The sequence below is a fragment of the Trachinotus anak genome, unplaced genomic scaffold (genome assembly GCF_046630095.1).
Source record: "Trachinotus anak isolate AG129_WGS33_773 ecotype Australia unplaced genomic scaffold, CSIRO_AGI_Tana_v1 ptg000023l, whole genome shotgun sequence".
Classification (NCBI taxonomy): Eukaryota; Metazoa; Chordata; class Actinopteri; order Carangiformes; family Carangidae; genus Trachinotus; species Trachinotus anak.
The window spans coordinates 4,917,124-4,934,297 of record NW_027273874.1 but is presented as its reverse complement, the minus strand read 5'-3'; the positions used below and the strand labels follow the sequence as shown (position 1 = coordinate 4,934,297).

At 41.9% G+C, this 17,174-nt stretch overlaps 1 protein-coding gene across 1 annotated transcript in view; it reads right to left on the bottom strand.

The window, feature by feature from the left end:
- Positions 1-108: 108 nt before the first annotated feature.
- ndrg2 (NDRG family member 2) overlaps positions 109-17,174 on the bottom strand; it is a 30,843-nt gene continuing 13,777 nt past the window's right edge. The window contains exons 2-16 of the mRNA XM_071460011.1: positions 11,456-11,541; positions 8,816-8,857; positions 8,009-8,114; positions 7,800-7,920; positions 7,246-7,308; positions 6,522-6,582; positions 6,055-6,141; positions 5,595-5,651; positions 5,363-5,466; positions 5,237-5,275; positions 5,079-5,130; positions 4,903-4,950; positions 4,789-4,824; positions 4,027-4,078; positions 109-3,351 (exon numbers count right to left, since the gene is read on the bottom strand). Of these exons, the coding sequence (XP_071316112.1) occupies positions 3,188-3,351; positions 4,027-4,078; positions 4,789-4,824; positions 4,903-4,950; positions 5,079-5,130; positions 5,237-5,275; positions 5,363-5,466; positions 5,595-5,651; positions 6,055-6,141; positions 6,522-6,582; positions 7,246-7,308; positions 7,800-7,920; positions 8,009-8,114; positions 8,816-8,857; positions 11,456-11,530 (1,107 nt within the window). The 5' untranslated portion in view covers positions 11,531-11,541 and the 3' untranslated portion in view covers positions 109-3,187. The remainder of the gene's footprint in view (positions 3,352-4,026; positions 4,079-4,788; positions 4,825-4,902; positions 4,951-5,078; positions 5,131-5,236; positions 5,276-5,362; positions 5,467-5,594; positions 5,652-6,054; positions 6,142-6,521; positions 6,583-7,245; positions 7,309-7,799; positions 7,921-8,008; positions 8,115-8,815; positions 8,858-11,455; positions 11,542-17,174) is intronic.

Sequence of the window (17,174 nt, the reverse complement as noted above, 5' to 3'; positions counted from 1 at the left end):
TGTGCCCCTCCTTCTCACTCTTTGACTTGAAATCGTGCAAAGGCAAAATGTATACAACATACACAATGTTTTTCTTCCCACACAAAAATGAAAAGCCAGGAGACATGATGTTTTTCTTGAGCTTTTATTAATATTTAAGTTTGCTTTTTAGGATGTTCATTGTGTTACACAGAGAAATTAGCCACACAAGTAAATTTGATTGTATTCTCTTTACCTTTAATCTTTTTTTTATGTTTTAATGTTAATTATATTATTCTCCCTTATCAGCGCTAATGCTAAAAAAGTTACACAGGAACTATCACACAGTTAACTAACTTGTGAGCACATCGGGACGGTAAACTAACACTTCACAGAGATAAAACAAAAAAAATAAAATAAAATAAAATTTCAAAACACAGAGGGGAAAGAAAAACATGATTGAAGTAAAAATTAAGAGACGAACAAAGACAAAATGGACAAGCATTTACAATCACACAGCCCTGCTCAACTCTCCACAAGAAGTACCACTCCCTTTTCCTTATTTGGCAATTTTATTTCCTAGGCTCCACCCGTTATCCATTATTTGGTACAGGTTCCCATGCCTGATGGTTTGATTTTTAATACCAGCCAGGGAGGAGCCAAACATTTACATTCTACACTTCAGTCCTCCGGACAGCGGATAAAACATGGCGGCATCTCGGTTTTGACACCACATTTTTGACCATCATCATTAATATCTCCCGCGTACCAGTCTATTCAACGCTCAAATCTGAGACCCTCAAATGACTTTCCTGTCACTGTCTTCAAAATCATACTTCCTCAAACAGGTTTGGGAAAGGAGCACTGGACAGCATGTGAGAGAAACAGACAACCTCCATCTGACTCATAAAAATGATGCTGTTCATTAAAAAAAAACAAAACAAAACAAAAAAAAACAAAAACAAAGTTGCATCCGAGAACAAAATGTGTGCACAGGGGTGACACACCTAAAAATGCACATGCGCTCCAAGGATATTAGATTGGGTCCAAATACGGGTCATTTAAAAGTACAGTCTGTCCAATGGCTACACATCACAGGGCAGTGGTAAGCTTTGTGTTCATCTGCTTCTGAAATATTAACAAAGTAGAAGGAATTCAGATTCAGTTATGCGGACAACATAGCTGATGCTATAAGGCGCAAATTTAGCTCACAGCATTTCTGATGGCAGAATTTTAACAAAAAAAAAAAATTGTAGTATTTTGGGGCTCTTAGTTTTGGCAGTAGGTTTGCTTATTGGCTGCAGTTAAAGATTGGTTGTCTCAAGGTGCAGATGTTGGCTGTTCCTTTTTCACCCTAAAAAAACCTCGGTGGCAACACTCCTGTGCCTTTTCCTCTGGCAGTGAGGGGGCTGGTTCATTGTCGTTGAGAAGTCACAGGGGGTTTTGTTGGTCTCCTAACGGATACTTTTCTACAGGACCCTTTTTCTTTGCTGCGTTAATTGTGCTTAAAGGACATTTCCACACACCTCACACTTACTTTCTTGGACACACACACACACACACACACACACACACACACACACAGAACAACAATCACTTGCAAACACAATTCTCTTGACCCCATTGCTTGAATACAACTGCTTGTTGCCGGAGAGGAGTGTGTGTTCATTTTACCTCACGTCGCACATGAACTCAAGTATGCTAGCTGGGGTTGTTCGGAGGTATCCATGCGCGGGCAAGGCTAAGAGATTACAACCCAGACGATGAACACAGTGATCCCTTCTGGCCACGCCTGACACTGAAATGCAATATCCTTACTAGCAAGCTACTGAATGATGTAATGCTCCCTGGTAAGTAGCGCACGAGTGTAGATATTAGGACACGCAGTGCAAGACCGCCAGCAATGTTGGAAGCACTATTTAGTGTGCGACTAGCGTTGACAGTAGGGTGCTAGCTAGCTAAAGCGCGCGAACACCCTCAGTCTCACCTATGCTCACCTGCCGACCGTCATCTTCGCTAAACGCTCCGAGCACATGACACACACAAACACACCCAAATCCACACAACTCATTCACAGAATATAAAAGAAAAACATTATCCCGTCAGTATTCACATGGGCTGATACCAGGCATGCAACTTCCAAAAAGTCCAGAAAAAGAAAAAAGAGATAAAGAAAAAAAAAAAACAAACAAACAAAAAAAAAAAAAAAACAGTAAAAGCTTCCTGCCCACCTCCTTAAATCCAATGGGAAAACAAAACAGTCACTTGTAGACAGGGCAAATGGAAGACATAAACAACCTGGCAACATCAAGGAGGAAGTAGTCACTATAATGGCTCTCATTGGCTGTTACCACTCGACGGGTCAACCAATCAGTAGCTTCAGCCCCTCGCTGAGGCAGGTTACAAATAAGAAAATAAAATCCGATTGAAGAAATAAAAATAACACAATAAAAACTAGCTTAAAAAGTAGTAGACACACATTGTTATAAGTATCTCTGCTATAGTATGTTTTTTTGTTTTGTTTTGTTTTTTTACTATGTCATTTTTAAACTCATTGCGTAATAAAGAGAAAAGTGTTAACTGCTTTTTTTTTTTTTCTATTACATTATCATCATCATTAGCTTCAATATCATCATCAACAACATCATCATCAGCATCAACAACAATACCATTTTCAGAATTATTACTATTGGTTAACGCGAAGGTGTGTGCTCTCTATAGGCCACACTCCTCATCTAAATTAAAGGGCTCTATTGGCTGACAGAGGCTCCAATAGAGGGAGGGAGAGAGGACTGGTTGCCATTCTTTCCCCACCTCCCCCATTTTTTTTTATTTTTTATTTTTATTAATCTCTTCTTGCCTTTACTTCTTATATCCTTCGTAGGACTACATCTGAATCCACTTTGTTTTCAACTGGAGGGGGGGAGAAGGACTGGGCTTGTATGTGGTGCAAAATGTGGAGGATAGGTTTCTGTCTTCCTCTGAAATCACTCTATTTCTCGTTCTCCCTCCCTCGTCCCTGTCTCTATTCCTATTCTGCTCTTGTGGGGAATGATGGGAGTCATTTAGTGACAAATAAGTAACCCATTCGTCTTGTTCCTGCATTATTGTCATGCCACACCTTTACCTTCCTTTCGCCTCCGCCCTCTTCTCTTTCTCACTCTCACTCATGCTCTCTCTCTCTCTCTCTCTCTCTCTCTCTCTCTTGCTTTCTTTCCCTCTAACTTCTTCAGCAAGACACCTCCATCGTTTGGGAGGGGCTGGGTGGCATCTGGCCGCCCTGCGAGCCCTGGGACAGGGTGCGGGAGCGAGAGCGGGACCCATCCATGGAGTAGGAGGAGGAGAGGGAGGTGGTGCGGGAGCGGGACAGGCGGGTCATGCAGGATGAAGCCACTGCGGAGAGACAGATAGAAAGAAATGGACGGCAAGATTAGACTCACAAACAGTACACTGAAGCTGAAAGATAAAGCTGGTTTTGTTCTTCTATTTTACTTATTGTCAACAAATCCCAAATAAATACCAAAACCAACAATGCATTAAGGCGTACAACTTTAAAACCAAGTCAAAAATATATCATTTAATTAAACATTTTAAAAAAGACATATTTCTTAGAAGAGCTGGGCACTGTTGTGTTTTACTCAAACAGAAGTAAAAGGACTATTTTCAGCTGCGGATAAATACACATAAGACACAGTGAGTATTTTTTGACTGCAAATAAACCCAGCCTGTCTCACTTGTGTTTTTTTAAAATATATCTTTAGGATGACAATGGATCTCTATGGCACAGAATGATTAATCTCTATCAGGCTTTGGCTACACAAACAGGGCTAATAGCATCTATTCATTGTCTGTTTTGCTCTTTACATGGGATTTGTTGACAATAAGGAAAATAGAATAGAATAGAAATTCACCAGCCTCGTCTGTTCAGGTTGGTGATACATGTTTTCAGTCAGGCACTTACTGTATGCAATAAAATCCAACAGAAAGCAGCACCTTGGCAGTTATTACCATATGTATGTGTGTGTAATCTGTTAACAAGAATATTTTTAATATCAGAAGTGAACTTACTGTAGCCCATGCCCTGGATGAAGTACTTGAAAGCCTCAGTCAGTTTGGCGGGCTGCAAACACAAAGAGAAGACAGTGTTTCACATTCCGTCTGTATTATCACCATTTATTACCTGAAGTCGGCAATAGTGCAATTTGGCGACCCCATGTTCCTTTCTTTGTCGTGGTTTTTGGGGATATTAGTTAAACAGCAGGTTAAGATTTCATTCTTCGCTTTGTATTTCTGTCTTATGTTTTAATGCCTCAGTTCATGTGAATATTGAAGAATGACGAAGAATATTTCAAGCATTCATTTTGGCAAACAGGGTGCCGAAGTTTGGGTGACGGGATGTTTTTCTCTGTTGAAGCCCCACCTAGTGACGGATCACTTAACAGGTAAGTTGCAACTAACAATTAGAGCTGAAGCACTTAATTGATTATTTGATTGACATATAATTAATCAGCACACTTCAATAATTTATGGACAGTTTTAGTAAATTTTCAAGCGAAGAGTCAAAACTCGCAGCTTGGGAGGATATGATGATTTTTTTTTTTTCAGATATGATGCTGGATTTCCAGGATTTGGACTGTTGGTTGAATAAAACAACTTGGGCTTCTGGAAATTTTTTCACCTCTTGCTGACATTTCATAAACAAAACGATGAATGGATTAACTGAGGAAGTCATTGCCAGTGAAAACCATAAAATAATCGTTAGTTGCTGCCCTAATAATCATTGATTTCCTGGTTCTGAGTATCAGAAAGCTGCCGTCAGCGTGTTGTTACCTGGGTCAGCTGAGGGAGACCCCCGGCATCAGCCATCTGTGGAGGGACATGACACATGAGTAAGAGTGAACGACAGAGAGAGACACTACATGAAAAGACCTGAGGGTTAGTCACCTTTAGGAATGAGGTTGTTGTTGGGTCCAGTTTGCTGTTGCACTCCACCTGGTGGTCACACAGGCAAAAGCACTCAATCTCTGATACTATCAAACAGTTATTGACAAACTAAGAACTTAACTAAGAACTTGACGCTTCAAAAAGTTTCCACGCTGAGGAGAGCAGCTGAGACTTACGGCAGCGTCCTCGTATGGAGCCTGATCACCCACCACCAACATTACTGGACACCTGAGGTCGACACAAGTGGAGATTAGAAGAGAGCAGGGTTTGTGTGTCTTTTTTTTTTAAATCAGTGGATAATAACATCATGTGTGAATATTAAGAGGGCGTTTACTTGAAGGTGTTGTTGCGGTCAATGTTCAAGTCTCTGCGACTGGAAAAGAGAAGATTGCGTTGGTGGAGGTTTGATGTGAGGAGTATTTGTGTTCATGTTAGACTGTGTGTGTTAATGTGTGCTCACCTGTTGTAAGTCTTCCAGAGGAGCTCTATGTTGACCAGATTAGGAGCTTTGGCGATACGGTCTCTGTGAGACTGCACTAGATCTGTGTTTGACGACAGCTCCTCCTACAAGAGAAACAAAACTCTCACAAAACGATACAAGTGACAGGCGACATTTATTCTCTGTTTGTATAAAAAAACATGAATTTATACACATTTTAAACACATGACTGATCGACATGCTGTTCTGGTACCTGACTGAAAAGGTGGGACAGGATCTGCTCTGTGAGGGAGGACGTCACAGAGCTGAGCTGCAGAGGCAGAGGAGGACAGAGAAATCAATCAATAGGTTTGATAACAATCAATACCGCTCAGGGACAGAGGAGACAGGCAGTCACATCACTTCATAATCACAGACGCACTGATGGAGAAGTCGCATTAGCACTAAGAAAGAGAGACAGAAAGAGAGACAGAGAGAAGGAAAGAAAGAAAGAAAGAAAAGACAACTAGAAAGAAAGAAAGAAAGAAAGAACAAAACAAAGAAAGAAAGAAAGAAAGAAAGAAAGAAGAAGGAAAAGAGAATTAGAAAGAAAGAAAGAAGGAAAAGACAGAACTAGAAAGAAATAAATAAAGACAGAAAGAAGAGAGCAGAGAGAGAACAAAAGAAAGAAAGAGAGAAAAAAGAAAGAAAGAAAGAGAGAAAACATGCTGTACCTTCTGAGCGGCCCAGTCTATCCATCCGCGGGCGTTGGTGTCGATGTTGACCAGAACCAGACCCTCCACTGAGTCTGGGTTGGCGAGCTGCAGAGAGAGAGAGAGAAAGAGAGACAGAGAGAGAGAGGAAGCAACAAACAGATAAACGACAAGGAACGTGACAACTCAAATGATTTCAAAACTAATTAAACACACACATGTACACGTCTGCATTACTGTAATTAAGACAGTATTATGATCACAGATTTGACTTTGTGTCAGTTCTGTTCTCATCAGCTGTATAATCCTCTTTCAGTGTTTGAATCATGTTATTGCTACTGTCGGCTGTCGGACACTGAAGAGCACCGAGAGGAAGAAGAGTTGTCGTGATCGAAGAGCTGCCGATCAGGGCCGTGGATTACATCATACCTGCTTACAGCGTGTTGCTATAACGGCTGTCGTGATGCCGAAAAACAGAAGACACTCACTGTGAACTTGGAGAGGATGTACGCTCCTGCTCCCACACCCACTCCGATTACAGTGCGGAAGCTGTCAGAGGGAGACAACAAGATAATAACACTCATATGACTCAATGACATGACCAAAAATGTAGTTTTATATAAGAGCCATAAGAGAAAATGTTTGAGGTAGAAATTTTATAATATATTCGGAGTGGCTGAGTTCAGACTGAGTGGGCGGCCAAATGTCTGAATGAGATAATGTTATGTGACTGACTGTTCAGCACATATTTTAAAAATAAGAGCGTGTGCTGTGGGTCAGTGAAATGTTCAGCCCTGTGCACTGAAGTAAAAACAGAAAAACTTCTACATTCAGTTGATCTTGAACTTATTTTCTTTTAGATTCTTCATACATTCAAAGTTTAGGAGAGGATGCTGCAGGGTTTGGTGTCTGATTCTGCAGCTGTGGGTGGAGTCCTCACTGTGCATGGGTACTGTAGCATTTAGGTGCTTTAGGTAATGTTTATGATGGTTGTGCACCATGGTTTAAGTTTTTACACCTTGTGTCTTCCAGCAGCAGCACAGCTGAAACCACATCTTAATACTATAACCATAATAAAAGTGCAGCCATATTTAATCTGACTGAAACAAGACGAAGCACCAGTTAGAGATCCTGCCTCCACCCTCTGTGTGGCTACATCTGCCAAATGAAATTCTGCTCGCGTTCATGTCAGAAATAAATGAGTTAACCCACTTGAAAAACTGCAGGACGGCCGGGATCATCTCTGCTATGGTCTCCATGGAGGGATACTGGTAACTGCAACGGGAAACACACATGAGATCAGTCTGATGGAGCATCACAGTATGAAAACATAAACACGCACATCAGCATTCAGTATCCTATTGTGCAAAAATGAACAATATTATAATGAAACTCACTGGTGAAATGCTGTTTTTCTGGGAGCCTTATCTCAACCAATATACTCTAAATGTACTGAAGGACAAACCGGCTACCACCTCTGTGAGAGGTGAGAGAGAAGAGCCAGGGGAAGAAATACAAAGTGCGGACAGAGAGAGAGAGAAAAGGACGGATTTTCTTTAAACCTCCGACACCAATGTAGTAGAGAGCAGAGGTGGGAGACGTGAGCGATGGGAATATAGAAATATTTTTGGAAGAGATTATGTCTGAGTCTAGCACAGAAGACTGTTTCCCTTTCTCAGAAGCTTACTTAAAAAAAAAAAAAAAAAAGCAAGGTTACTGCAGGACACTGAGGGAAAACACTGACACACACGCTGTGAATCTCGTACCCTGTTGGGTAGGCAGCAGCCCCGTCCTCCTGCCCCGGGGCATCAATATGGATCAGGGTGAAATTCTTGACAATCTCCTGCATCTCCTCGAACTTGAACAGAGTGGAGAAGCAGCTCTTACCTGCCGCAAAGAACAAAAAGTCATGAACACCGGGAAAGACTGTGACTCAGAGCTGGCGCAGAGTCCGAGAAACTAAAGCGCCACTCACTCTCCAGGCCCACGTCGTGGAAGGTGAGGATGGCGGGCCTACGGGTGGTTCGTGTGCCGTGGAGGGTCACGTGCAGAACACCATGTGGGGTCTCGACGCTGTGCTCCTGGAGGGAGACAGAGAAGCAGGTTTAAGCTTGGTGCTGACATTTTGAGATGGACGTTGTTGAGTCATCGTCTGTATCCGGTGAAATAAATGAAGGGACTTTTAGAGAATTTTTTATTGAGGTTTGTATTTGCATTTTGTTTCCTACTAGGGCTTTTGAGACAGAAAGGCACTGATGTGTAAAATGTGTATAAAAAGTGTGTAGTTTGTTTTTTAACAAAGAATTGAGGCTGTGGTGAACTTGAATATACATTTTATTCCAATTCTGACCCATTTTCACAGAATTACACGTTTAAAACAGCCGTTGAAACATCTCCAATCACTCTCTGGTGGCTTTTTATTACCTCTGACCAATGTCATAATGTCACCAAATTATAGCTAAATTCACTGCTACCATGATGTCTATCTAACTGAATAACAGACTTTGAAATAACTGCAGCAAGAAAAAAAAAAAACATTTCAGCCCAGATATGTGTTTCCTTTTAAATCATAATACATTGCAAACCATGAAGTTGTGATTCAAAATGTAAAATATACATTGAAACAAAGTTTAAGACACTTGGAGATATAAAAACTTAAGTCATGAAGAATAGTGGTTTCCATTCATTTATGTTCTTGTTTAAGTGATTCCTCATTGTTCTATTGTCTATTGTCTTAAGTTGATAAACCTGAAATTTGAATCGGAAAGGAAAACAGTCGTACCTGTCCTTGGTCCAGGAGTATCCTCGCCGCCAGTTCAGCATCCTGTAACAAATGAGGGAATGAAGTCAAATTTGAAGTTCATGTGAGTTTTGGACTTTTTTCATTTCACTTCTGACTCTCATGGTTTATCTACTGACAACAAATGGCAACTTCATGGTAGCTGTTGATCGTGAGTGGGTGTAGGTGGGTTTAGAGGGGATTTCCAAAACACACAAAATCAAATCCAGGACGGATGATGTAAAGATTTCAGGATCTGAGAGACTCTGTCGTTTCATTTTGTTTTGCTTCTGAAGCGGGGCAGTGAATCTGGAGAGCACAAATGAACACAAATAGCATTTAGAAGAGAAAGGAGCTTTTTTTCCGAGGCCTTGCTTCCTAATTAACACCCCCACAGGCAGGAGGGGCGGCATTACACTCCAGATAAAGCAGCAGAGAACCTCTTCGGAGGAGCAGGTGGCTATTGGATGTCGGAGGAAATCTGTCAGTGGGAGGCTTTAAAATGGGGCTGTTCATTTGCACCCTTAGATCCATTTACCCCGCTAATGAATTACTAGCATCACAAGCTCTTAGACAATTAGCAGTTTCGGGAGGTTGAAGTGGAGATGGGCGTCATCACTGAGGAGACAGTGGAAGAGTCCTGGAGGTCGGGGGATTGCAGGGACGACCCATGGCTGGATTATAAAGGTCACAAATTCAATCCATAGAAACCATATTAAAACTCAACCACAGAGCTGAGGATGTGTTCACTGCCTCAGGGTGAATAGTAATACATGTGGGCGGAGGCAGGAACTCCCAGTGAACAATGGCGGGTCGCATATAACCTAGAACCTCCCAGTCTTCATTACATTTCCTACTCAGAATTACTCTTCACGCCACCATGGGTCATGCTGTAGCCCGTGCTGGAGGCAAGAGTAATGACCCTACACGAGCATTTGTCACAGTCACGCTCCAGAGTGATTGTTAAACAAGTTCTTTTCGCTGTTTCATTCTCTATTTACACACGAGACTAAAGAGGTTTTCAGGTCCTTCATTTTCACATTTTCACTACAACATGGTTCTCTGCGGCAGAACTGAGTGACTAACGAATATAATATCACCCAACAACTACTGTGTGCATCCAGAGTCTGAGAGAACGTATCCACACAGCAGCTGCCCCACTTCTCCTGCTGGAAACAGTCACTTGAAAATCAAATGTGTATTCATCCGCCACTGACAATAGTCCCCAAAAAAGGCACAATTTCCTCTTGTCTGAGTAACGTTTGCTAAAAACTACAGTTCCCATTTGTTTGAGGAAATTACAGAGTCCTTTTTAAGCAGGAAATTATATATTTGTGAACTGTTTTTAAAGATTTATGTCTTCAGTAGGAACAAAGTAGCTTGCAGCTTTAAATGGCAGTGAGGGTAGGGAAGTTGGAAATTACCGAGACTGAAACGGGCCAGCTCTACTCATAGTTGTCTTTTATCTTTCATGGGATTTGTTGATTTATAGATTTATACCAGCCTTAGCCTTTAAAGTTTGTTCCATTGAAGTGAGAGAATTGTTTGAGTTTTTTTTTTAGTGTTTTTAGCTCAGTAAATTGAAAAACATTGAATTACATTTTATTTTGAAAGTGTTACCTAAGGAATATAATATACATAATTAAATATCGATACTATGATACCTCATTTTAAATATCACAGTATTTATGTTTGCCTTTTTCCCAACTGATTATTTTATTGAATTTCCAGAGAATGTGTTATATCACAGTGTAGATTACAGTTGTGATGATTGATCACATTTCTTCCCCATCTTTTGGGGGACACTTACAAAAAGCCCTACAAAAACCATAGCATAATGTTAATGTTAATGTTACAGCAATCGTTTTTCATCTGCAAACAGCAACACTGTCTTAGAGGCACGGGGTTAATGCCTGGAAGTTGCTGGCTGTCAGTTTAACACATGAAATCCTTTGCTTTTGAGCTTTTCTAAATCTGAGGCTGTGCTGTTTTTGCCTTGGAGCTGTAGTTTCCTCTTTGCCCACCAGGTGTCAGCGCTGAGAGACAAACCCCTCCGTTCTGCAGCTCTGCATCTGCACGGCAACATCAGCGCAGCAGAGCAGAGGAGCTGCTCTCGCTCCCTCTGGGCTTTGACGTCAGCCCGGCTGATGTGAGCCAGCGCTGCAGCTGTGCGCAGACACACACACACACGTACACACGGATTTACACACACGCAGTCGTGCACACATGTGTTTGAAACACATGCTGTCACATGTAGGCTTTGCTCAGACTCAGAAGTGCACACACTCGCATTCATGCACATATGCACAGCAAGGACACACATGTTAACACACTCAAACACAAAGCAGCTCTTGTTTTCCTGTCTCTCGGGACACAGACACATTGACTGACACACACACACACACGCACGCATCCTGCCATTTATCTGTGGTTTCAGATCATGTACATCACACAATGACAACCACACAATTAATGCACTGATGTGTTCTCATGTCTGCTTCTCCATGCTTGAATTTCATGAACATCAGCCTGTGTGTGTGTATTCGCATGCAGCGTGGGTGGAAATGTATGATGTGTGTACATGTTTCTGTAGGCTCTGTGTGTGTGTGTGTGTGTGTGTGTGCGTGCAGCACCATCTCTGACCTTGGTGGTGTCGGGCTGACCCGTGAGTAAAGGCTTGTCCTCTGTGATGGCGATCTCCTGCATTTCTGTTGTCATGGTGTCACTTCCTGTGCAGGTGAAAGAAAGCGGAGCATTAAAATCTGTTGACTGCAGCGCCCGCGCTCGTCACGTACATCTTATTTTTACTGTCACACTTACACAAACACTTGACCCAGTGATGTGTGAACTGATGTGCCCCCCCCCCACACACACACACACACACCCACTAAGGCTGGCACACAAGGATGTATGCGGGGCACACACCCAGTGATTAAATACTGTATGTAGCTGTTTCCCTCTGGGACTTTGTTTGAGCTGTGGGACCTTATGAAAGTTAATTAGTGATTAGTGCAAGCAGAGATGAGCAGAAAAGGATTGTGGGACGGAGAATGAAAGAAAAAAGAAAGACTACAGGGGATGGGTAAAGACAGGTGTGATTGCATAAGTATGAGGAAAGAGGTGTAAACACATAGCGAAGACGAAGGTGGGTGAAAAATCGTGAGACACGGTTGTGAGAAATGACAGTCGCCTGAGGGGAGGGGGCTGTGACAAAGAAGCGGGTGATGAGGATGAAGAGAAGGAAAAAAAAAAAATTACTTTTTATATGAGGACGGTTAGTCAGGCATGTCACTTATTTTCAGACGCCCTCACACCTTTAGCTGCTGTGAGTCCAACTGGGAGTTAAATGCTGCGCCCAAAGGCATCACAAAGGTGGTTGTTCAGAGGTAAGTTCATTTCATTTTCCCACACTGGGAATTCAAAGTGAAGGCTTAACAGCTACGACTGCAGACATGCCAGTCTTTACATGTTCAAGTGCTTCCTATAAATATCCAGCAGAATAAATACGGCGGTTGAAGAATGAAATTGGCACCAACGTTAGCATTGAGCTTGTTCAGTGGAGCAGAAACAGGTACTGTCTTTTGTTTTTTTTTTTTATTCCACCCATTTTTCTCCTTTGTCAAAAGTGGGTGCCTACATTTCCCACAATGCAACCTGCTTGCAGGAAAACTTGAACCACATCTATATCTTATTTGTGTGAAGAGATCGACAATCTGTACATAATCTGTAAATATAAAACACTTCCCACAAATACAAAAAATAAACGTACAGAATTTCTTGAAATAATAAAACGGATCTGCAAATACACAAACAAATTCCACAATAAAAAATGTAATAAATGAAAAGCATTTGTGAATATCTTCCGCACGTTTACAACTTTTACAGAGACATTTGTGAATCTATTTTCTTTTTGTGAATTGAAGAAGCGCTTGTGGATCTCAATTCTACACTTGTGGATTTGCTTTTTACACACAGAGTATTGAGAGAATCTTTCCACCAGTCTGAAGGAAAATCAGCTTGTATCGTTCGGCCACTTTCAGAAGGAGCGTGATCACCTGCTGACGACGCCAATTCCGCTTTTCAAAGTAAGAGCATGCAGTCCTCTATGAGCTGTTTTTTTCCCCCCAAATTATCAGCACCAAGTAACATGTGATGATTGTGTACACATTTACATGCAATCTGTTCACACAAATAATACTGAGACAAATCTCCCTCTGTACACATCCTACATTCTGAACGACTATATAACAGCAAACCAGTGGAAGCTTTAACACACAGCCAAAATAGAAACTGAAATATGCTGCAGCTGCAAACGTCTGCATATATCCACATAAAAAACAGACAGCTTTGGATCACTATTGTCACTGATCTTCCTTCCCACTGTTTTGCATACAGCCTTCTGCTACTTTCTCATTTGATTCTGTTTGCTGAATGTTGCATTTGTCTCCTACAGCGCTTTTAATTTGTATTTGGGTCATGTTTTCATTGTCTGTTCATGTAGGCTCCGCACAAAAAAAAAAAAGAAACACCCGATTTGAATGCATCCAATCAAATTGTTATTTTAAGAATCCCAGTCGTCATACAGCAGCATTTTCAGCTGTCTTAAGGCAAAAGGGGAAATTAAAAGTGAGGAAGCACAGGTTGTTATTTGACAGCATTAAGTTCGGCCTGACATTTAAACCTGACCCTCTGACATCACTTGGTGTGTGTGTGTGTGTGTGTGTGTGTGTGTGTGTGTGTGCATACATGCCCATGCACAATTCATGCTCTCATAAACCGATGACTGTATCTGCAGATTGCATCAGAGGGGGAACGAGGCGAGTTGGTATGCATGTGCATGTGCATGTGTGCGTGTGTGTGTGTGTGTGTGCATTCATCAGAAAATGAACTGCTGCCCCAGGGGGCCTCTGTCTCTCTGGGTCTGAAACGGAAATGATTAGTCACCAAAGTGACCCCCACCACTCACCAATACACACACACACACACACACATTGCTTTCATCCATCTCTCCTGGCCTCCCTCTACATACGTCTATTCATTAGTCTTGCACACATTTTATTTTTCAGCGCCACTTATCTCCATCATTGAATATACTGTATATGATATATTTTTTTTTTAGAAAGTCTCCACTAACACTGATTTATTTTACAACTTGTGAAAAGCGGTTTTTTTTGTGTTAATCTTCGTTGTTCAGTTTCAGAAGTAATAGTCATGTGCATGTCATGTTGTTGGTCCTTCCGATGAACGCACAACCCAGACATCTTGGTTCTGGTTAAAAAAACAAACATAAAGCTAATGGTCTGCTGGCGGAAGTCCAACAGCCAGACTGCAGCCAAAATTCAATATTCAGAATTATGATCTTTGGAAGCAACAGATCAGTCCACCAAGGTCCATACAAATCCGCTTTAGTGCAACTACTATTATTTCATTATCAGTTAATCTGTAGGGTGGAGCCTGGCTGTGGGTCAGACAGGCACGGAAGTCTTTGTCTGGTCACATATTCCATATACTGTCCGACTGTGCACGTCCACTCACTATATACACAGCATATCCACATTTGGCTTCATCCAATCTGCAAGCCCATCCACCCCTGTCCCACATGCTTATGTCATCCCAGGGCTTCAGATAGCTTGTTTTGTTTGACCAGCACTGGTCAGACTTCAGTACCTTGCTGACACTTAGCCTCTAACTAACGGCCAGTCTCTCTCTGACACTGCCGTCGCTGTGCCACAGCCCCTCCCCCACTATTTTTTTTTTTTTTTTATAGCTCTGGGGTGTGATATGACAGCAGAGTAAATTTGTTTATATGCTGCTCTCTGTTTATTAATAACTCTCTGGTCTTACTCTATTTGGGTGTTTGGAAGGGAAAGTTCAACAGGACCTCTCTAGGCAGTAACTTAATAAAAACACACTAAAGGTCCATGTTGATATGAAAAATACAAAAAAACCCCACAAAACTACAAATAGTATAGCTCAGTGGTTCCCAACCCGTGGGCCAGGGCCACAGGTATTGCACGTGGGGCGGCAAATGAAAAGATGTAATTATAATGTTGTCACCTGACCACATTGTGTACTTGTTTGCTATCTCAGTCTGATTGTGTGCTAAAAGGTCACATCTATGGCAAAAACTGGAGAATCAAAATGGATAGCTGGTTAGCAACAGGAAGAATTAAAAGCAAAGAGACAGACAGTGAATCGACAAGTGATTCCTGCCGTCAAACAAAAATGATTTGGCCTCTGTATCATTCACATAACATTTTTAAGATTTTCTAGTGGGCCATGAGTTGGAAAAGGTGGGGAACCACTGGTATAAATTAGGGATGTAATTGACAATTCATTTATTTTTTTTTCCTTATTAGCCAATTAATTGATTAAAATGTCAGAAAAATGCAAAAGATGCCAAATTGGAAGCGGTGAGCCTTAACCAAAAGTTAGGTCATGATGAGCAAAGTCAATTTGCTGATGAATCCCATGAGTTACTGAATATTCTCTCTCTCCATCAAACACACACACACATATATATATACACACTCTCTCTCCTCCACATATAGTTTCCTGATACTTCAACCTTTTTAATCAGCCTAACTCCCTCCATCGCGCCGCTCTCTCTCTATCTCTGCCTCTCTCTGAGTCAATGTGTTTTGGAGCGAGTAATAACTGTTAAACTGCACAGGAGGCACCGTCTGTCACCATGGAAAGAGAAACAGAGAGATGGAGAGAAAAAGACAGATTTGCATGAAGGGAGGGCGACAGAAAGCCAGGCAGGGAGAACGCACTGCTAGCTGTGAAAAGGAGAAAAAAAAATATAAAGCAGGCCTCGCTTCTCATTTGCCTATACGCTACTTCCACATTTCAGCTGTCAGACAACAGTTGTTCAGTTCATCTGTTGCACCAAACAGGTTTCATGTCTCAGATATCGGGCTGCGCCGCATAATTGCTCCAGCTAAATTAATCCGTTTTCCACACATTCATACTCATGCAGAGCGGAGGCATTTCTCTCGGCCACTGTTTGCAGGCCGTCTCATTCCAACGTGTCGCAATCTGTTTTCGTCCACCCTTCCTGCCGCCCCCCCCCCTCCCCGACTTGCTCTGTCACTCTGACTCCGTCTCTTTATCCTTTGATGCAATGCAATGTCACCACACAGTAACTCTGGATTCAGGCTGCCAACAGCCACGCTGAACTCTGCAGAAGCTGATTAGAGCTTGCGTTAAGACTGTGAGCTGCAGGTCTGCTGATGTTTCGCTGTGAAAGTCAGGCTGGGATTGGCTGCTGCTGGAGGATGATGCTCAGATCTGACTCAAGATGTTGTTTCCGTGTTGATAAACATAAGGTCGTGGCTGTGCTTATATTGTGAAGGTGAATTTAGAATTTATTTTTCACATCAAGATCCAAACATTATTCCCTGAGAAACTGACAAAATTGCCCCATCTCACGATGTTAGGCAAAGTGATAAAAAGACTTCTTAGCAAACTTTTCTTATATCTCCAGTGAGGTATTTTCTGTCCACACGTTTCATCACCCAGCTGCTCTTGATACGCAACATACCAGAACAGAAGTTATCAGACGGGAAGATCTGCAGCGAATCGAGGCCAAGACCTTTCTGAACGGACTGAATAAAAGCTCGGCAGCGATAACCGAGGCTGCTGATTGGTCCAAGGCCGGGTTAGGTCGTTTCTGCTTCTTCTCTGCTTTACATTTAGATGACATTGATGCTCCTATGCACAACAGCTGATGGGTAAGCAAATAAATTGACATTCGGTGTCTTGCTAAAAGAAACTTCAGCAGCGGCGGCAGACTGCTCAAAGATCAAAAAGGTGAGAAAAAAAAAGTATCTTAAAGTTTTGGCTACGGATTCTTTGTAATCTGGAAATATCAGAGTTTGTGTTCGTGCTATCAGAGGAAGCTATCTGTTGTAATTGTTCTTGCACAGTAAGAAAAACAACTCTCACAGACAGGAAAATTGTAAGAAAAACTAATCAGAGACTGAAATAAAAAGGGCTTGAACTTCGAAATGAACCTGTAATTTTCTTTAATCAGTCACTAGATTGCTGCTCACAGAGCTGATATAACAAGCTGCTGTCAAACAAGACTTTCTCACAGTCCATCTGCCCTCCAAGTCTTTATTTTAATCTCTCTCTCTCTCTCTCTCTCTCTCTCTCGCTCTCTATCCGTCCATCTTTTGTCCAGCTGCTGACTTTTGGTTCGCGTCTCTCGGCATTTCTGCCAGTCACCGCTCCTCCTTCTCCGTCTCACTGCAGGTCTTTGTCTCATTTCTGCCATCCTCTTTCTGCCTCCCTCCCTCTTTCTTTTTCTCCACCTAACAGCAAGTGAAAAGGAAAAATGGGCAAACAGCAACTCTGC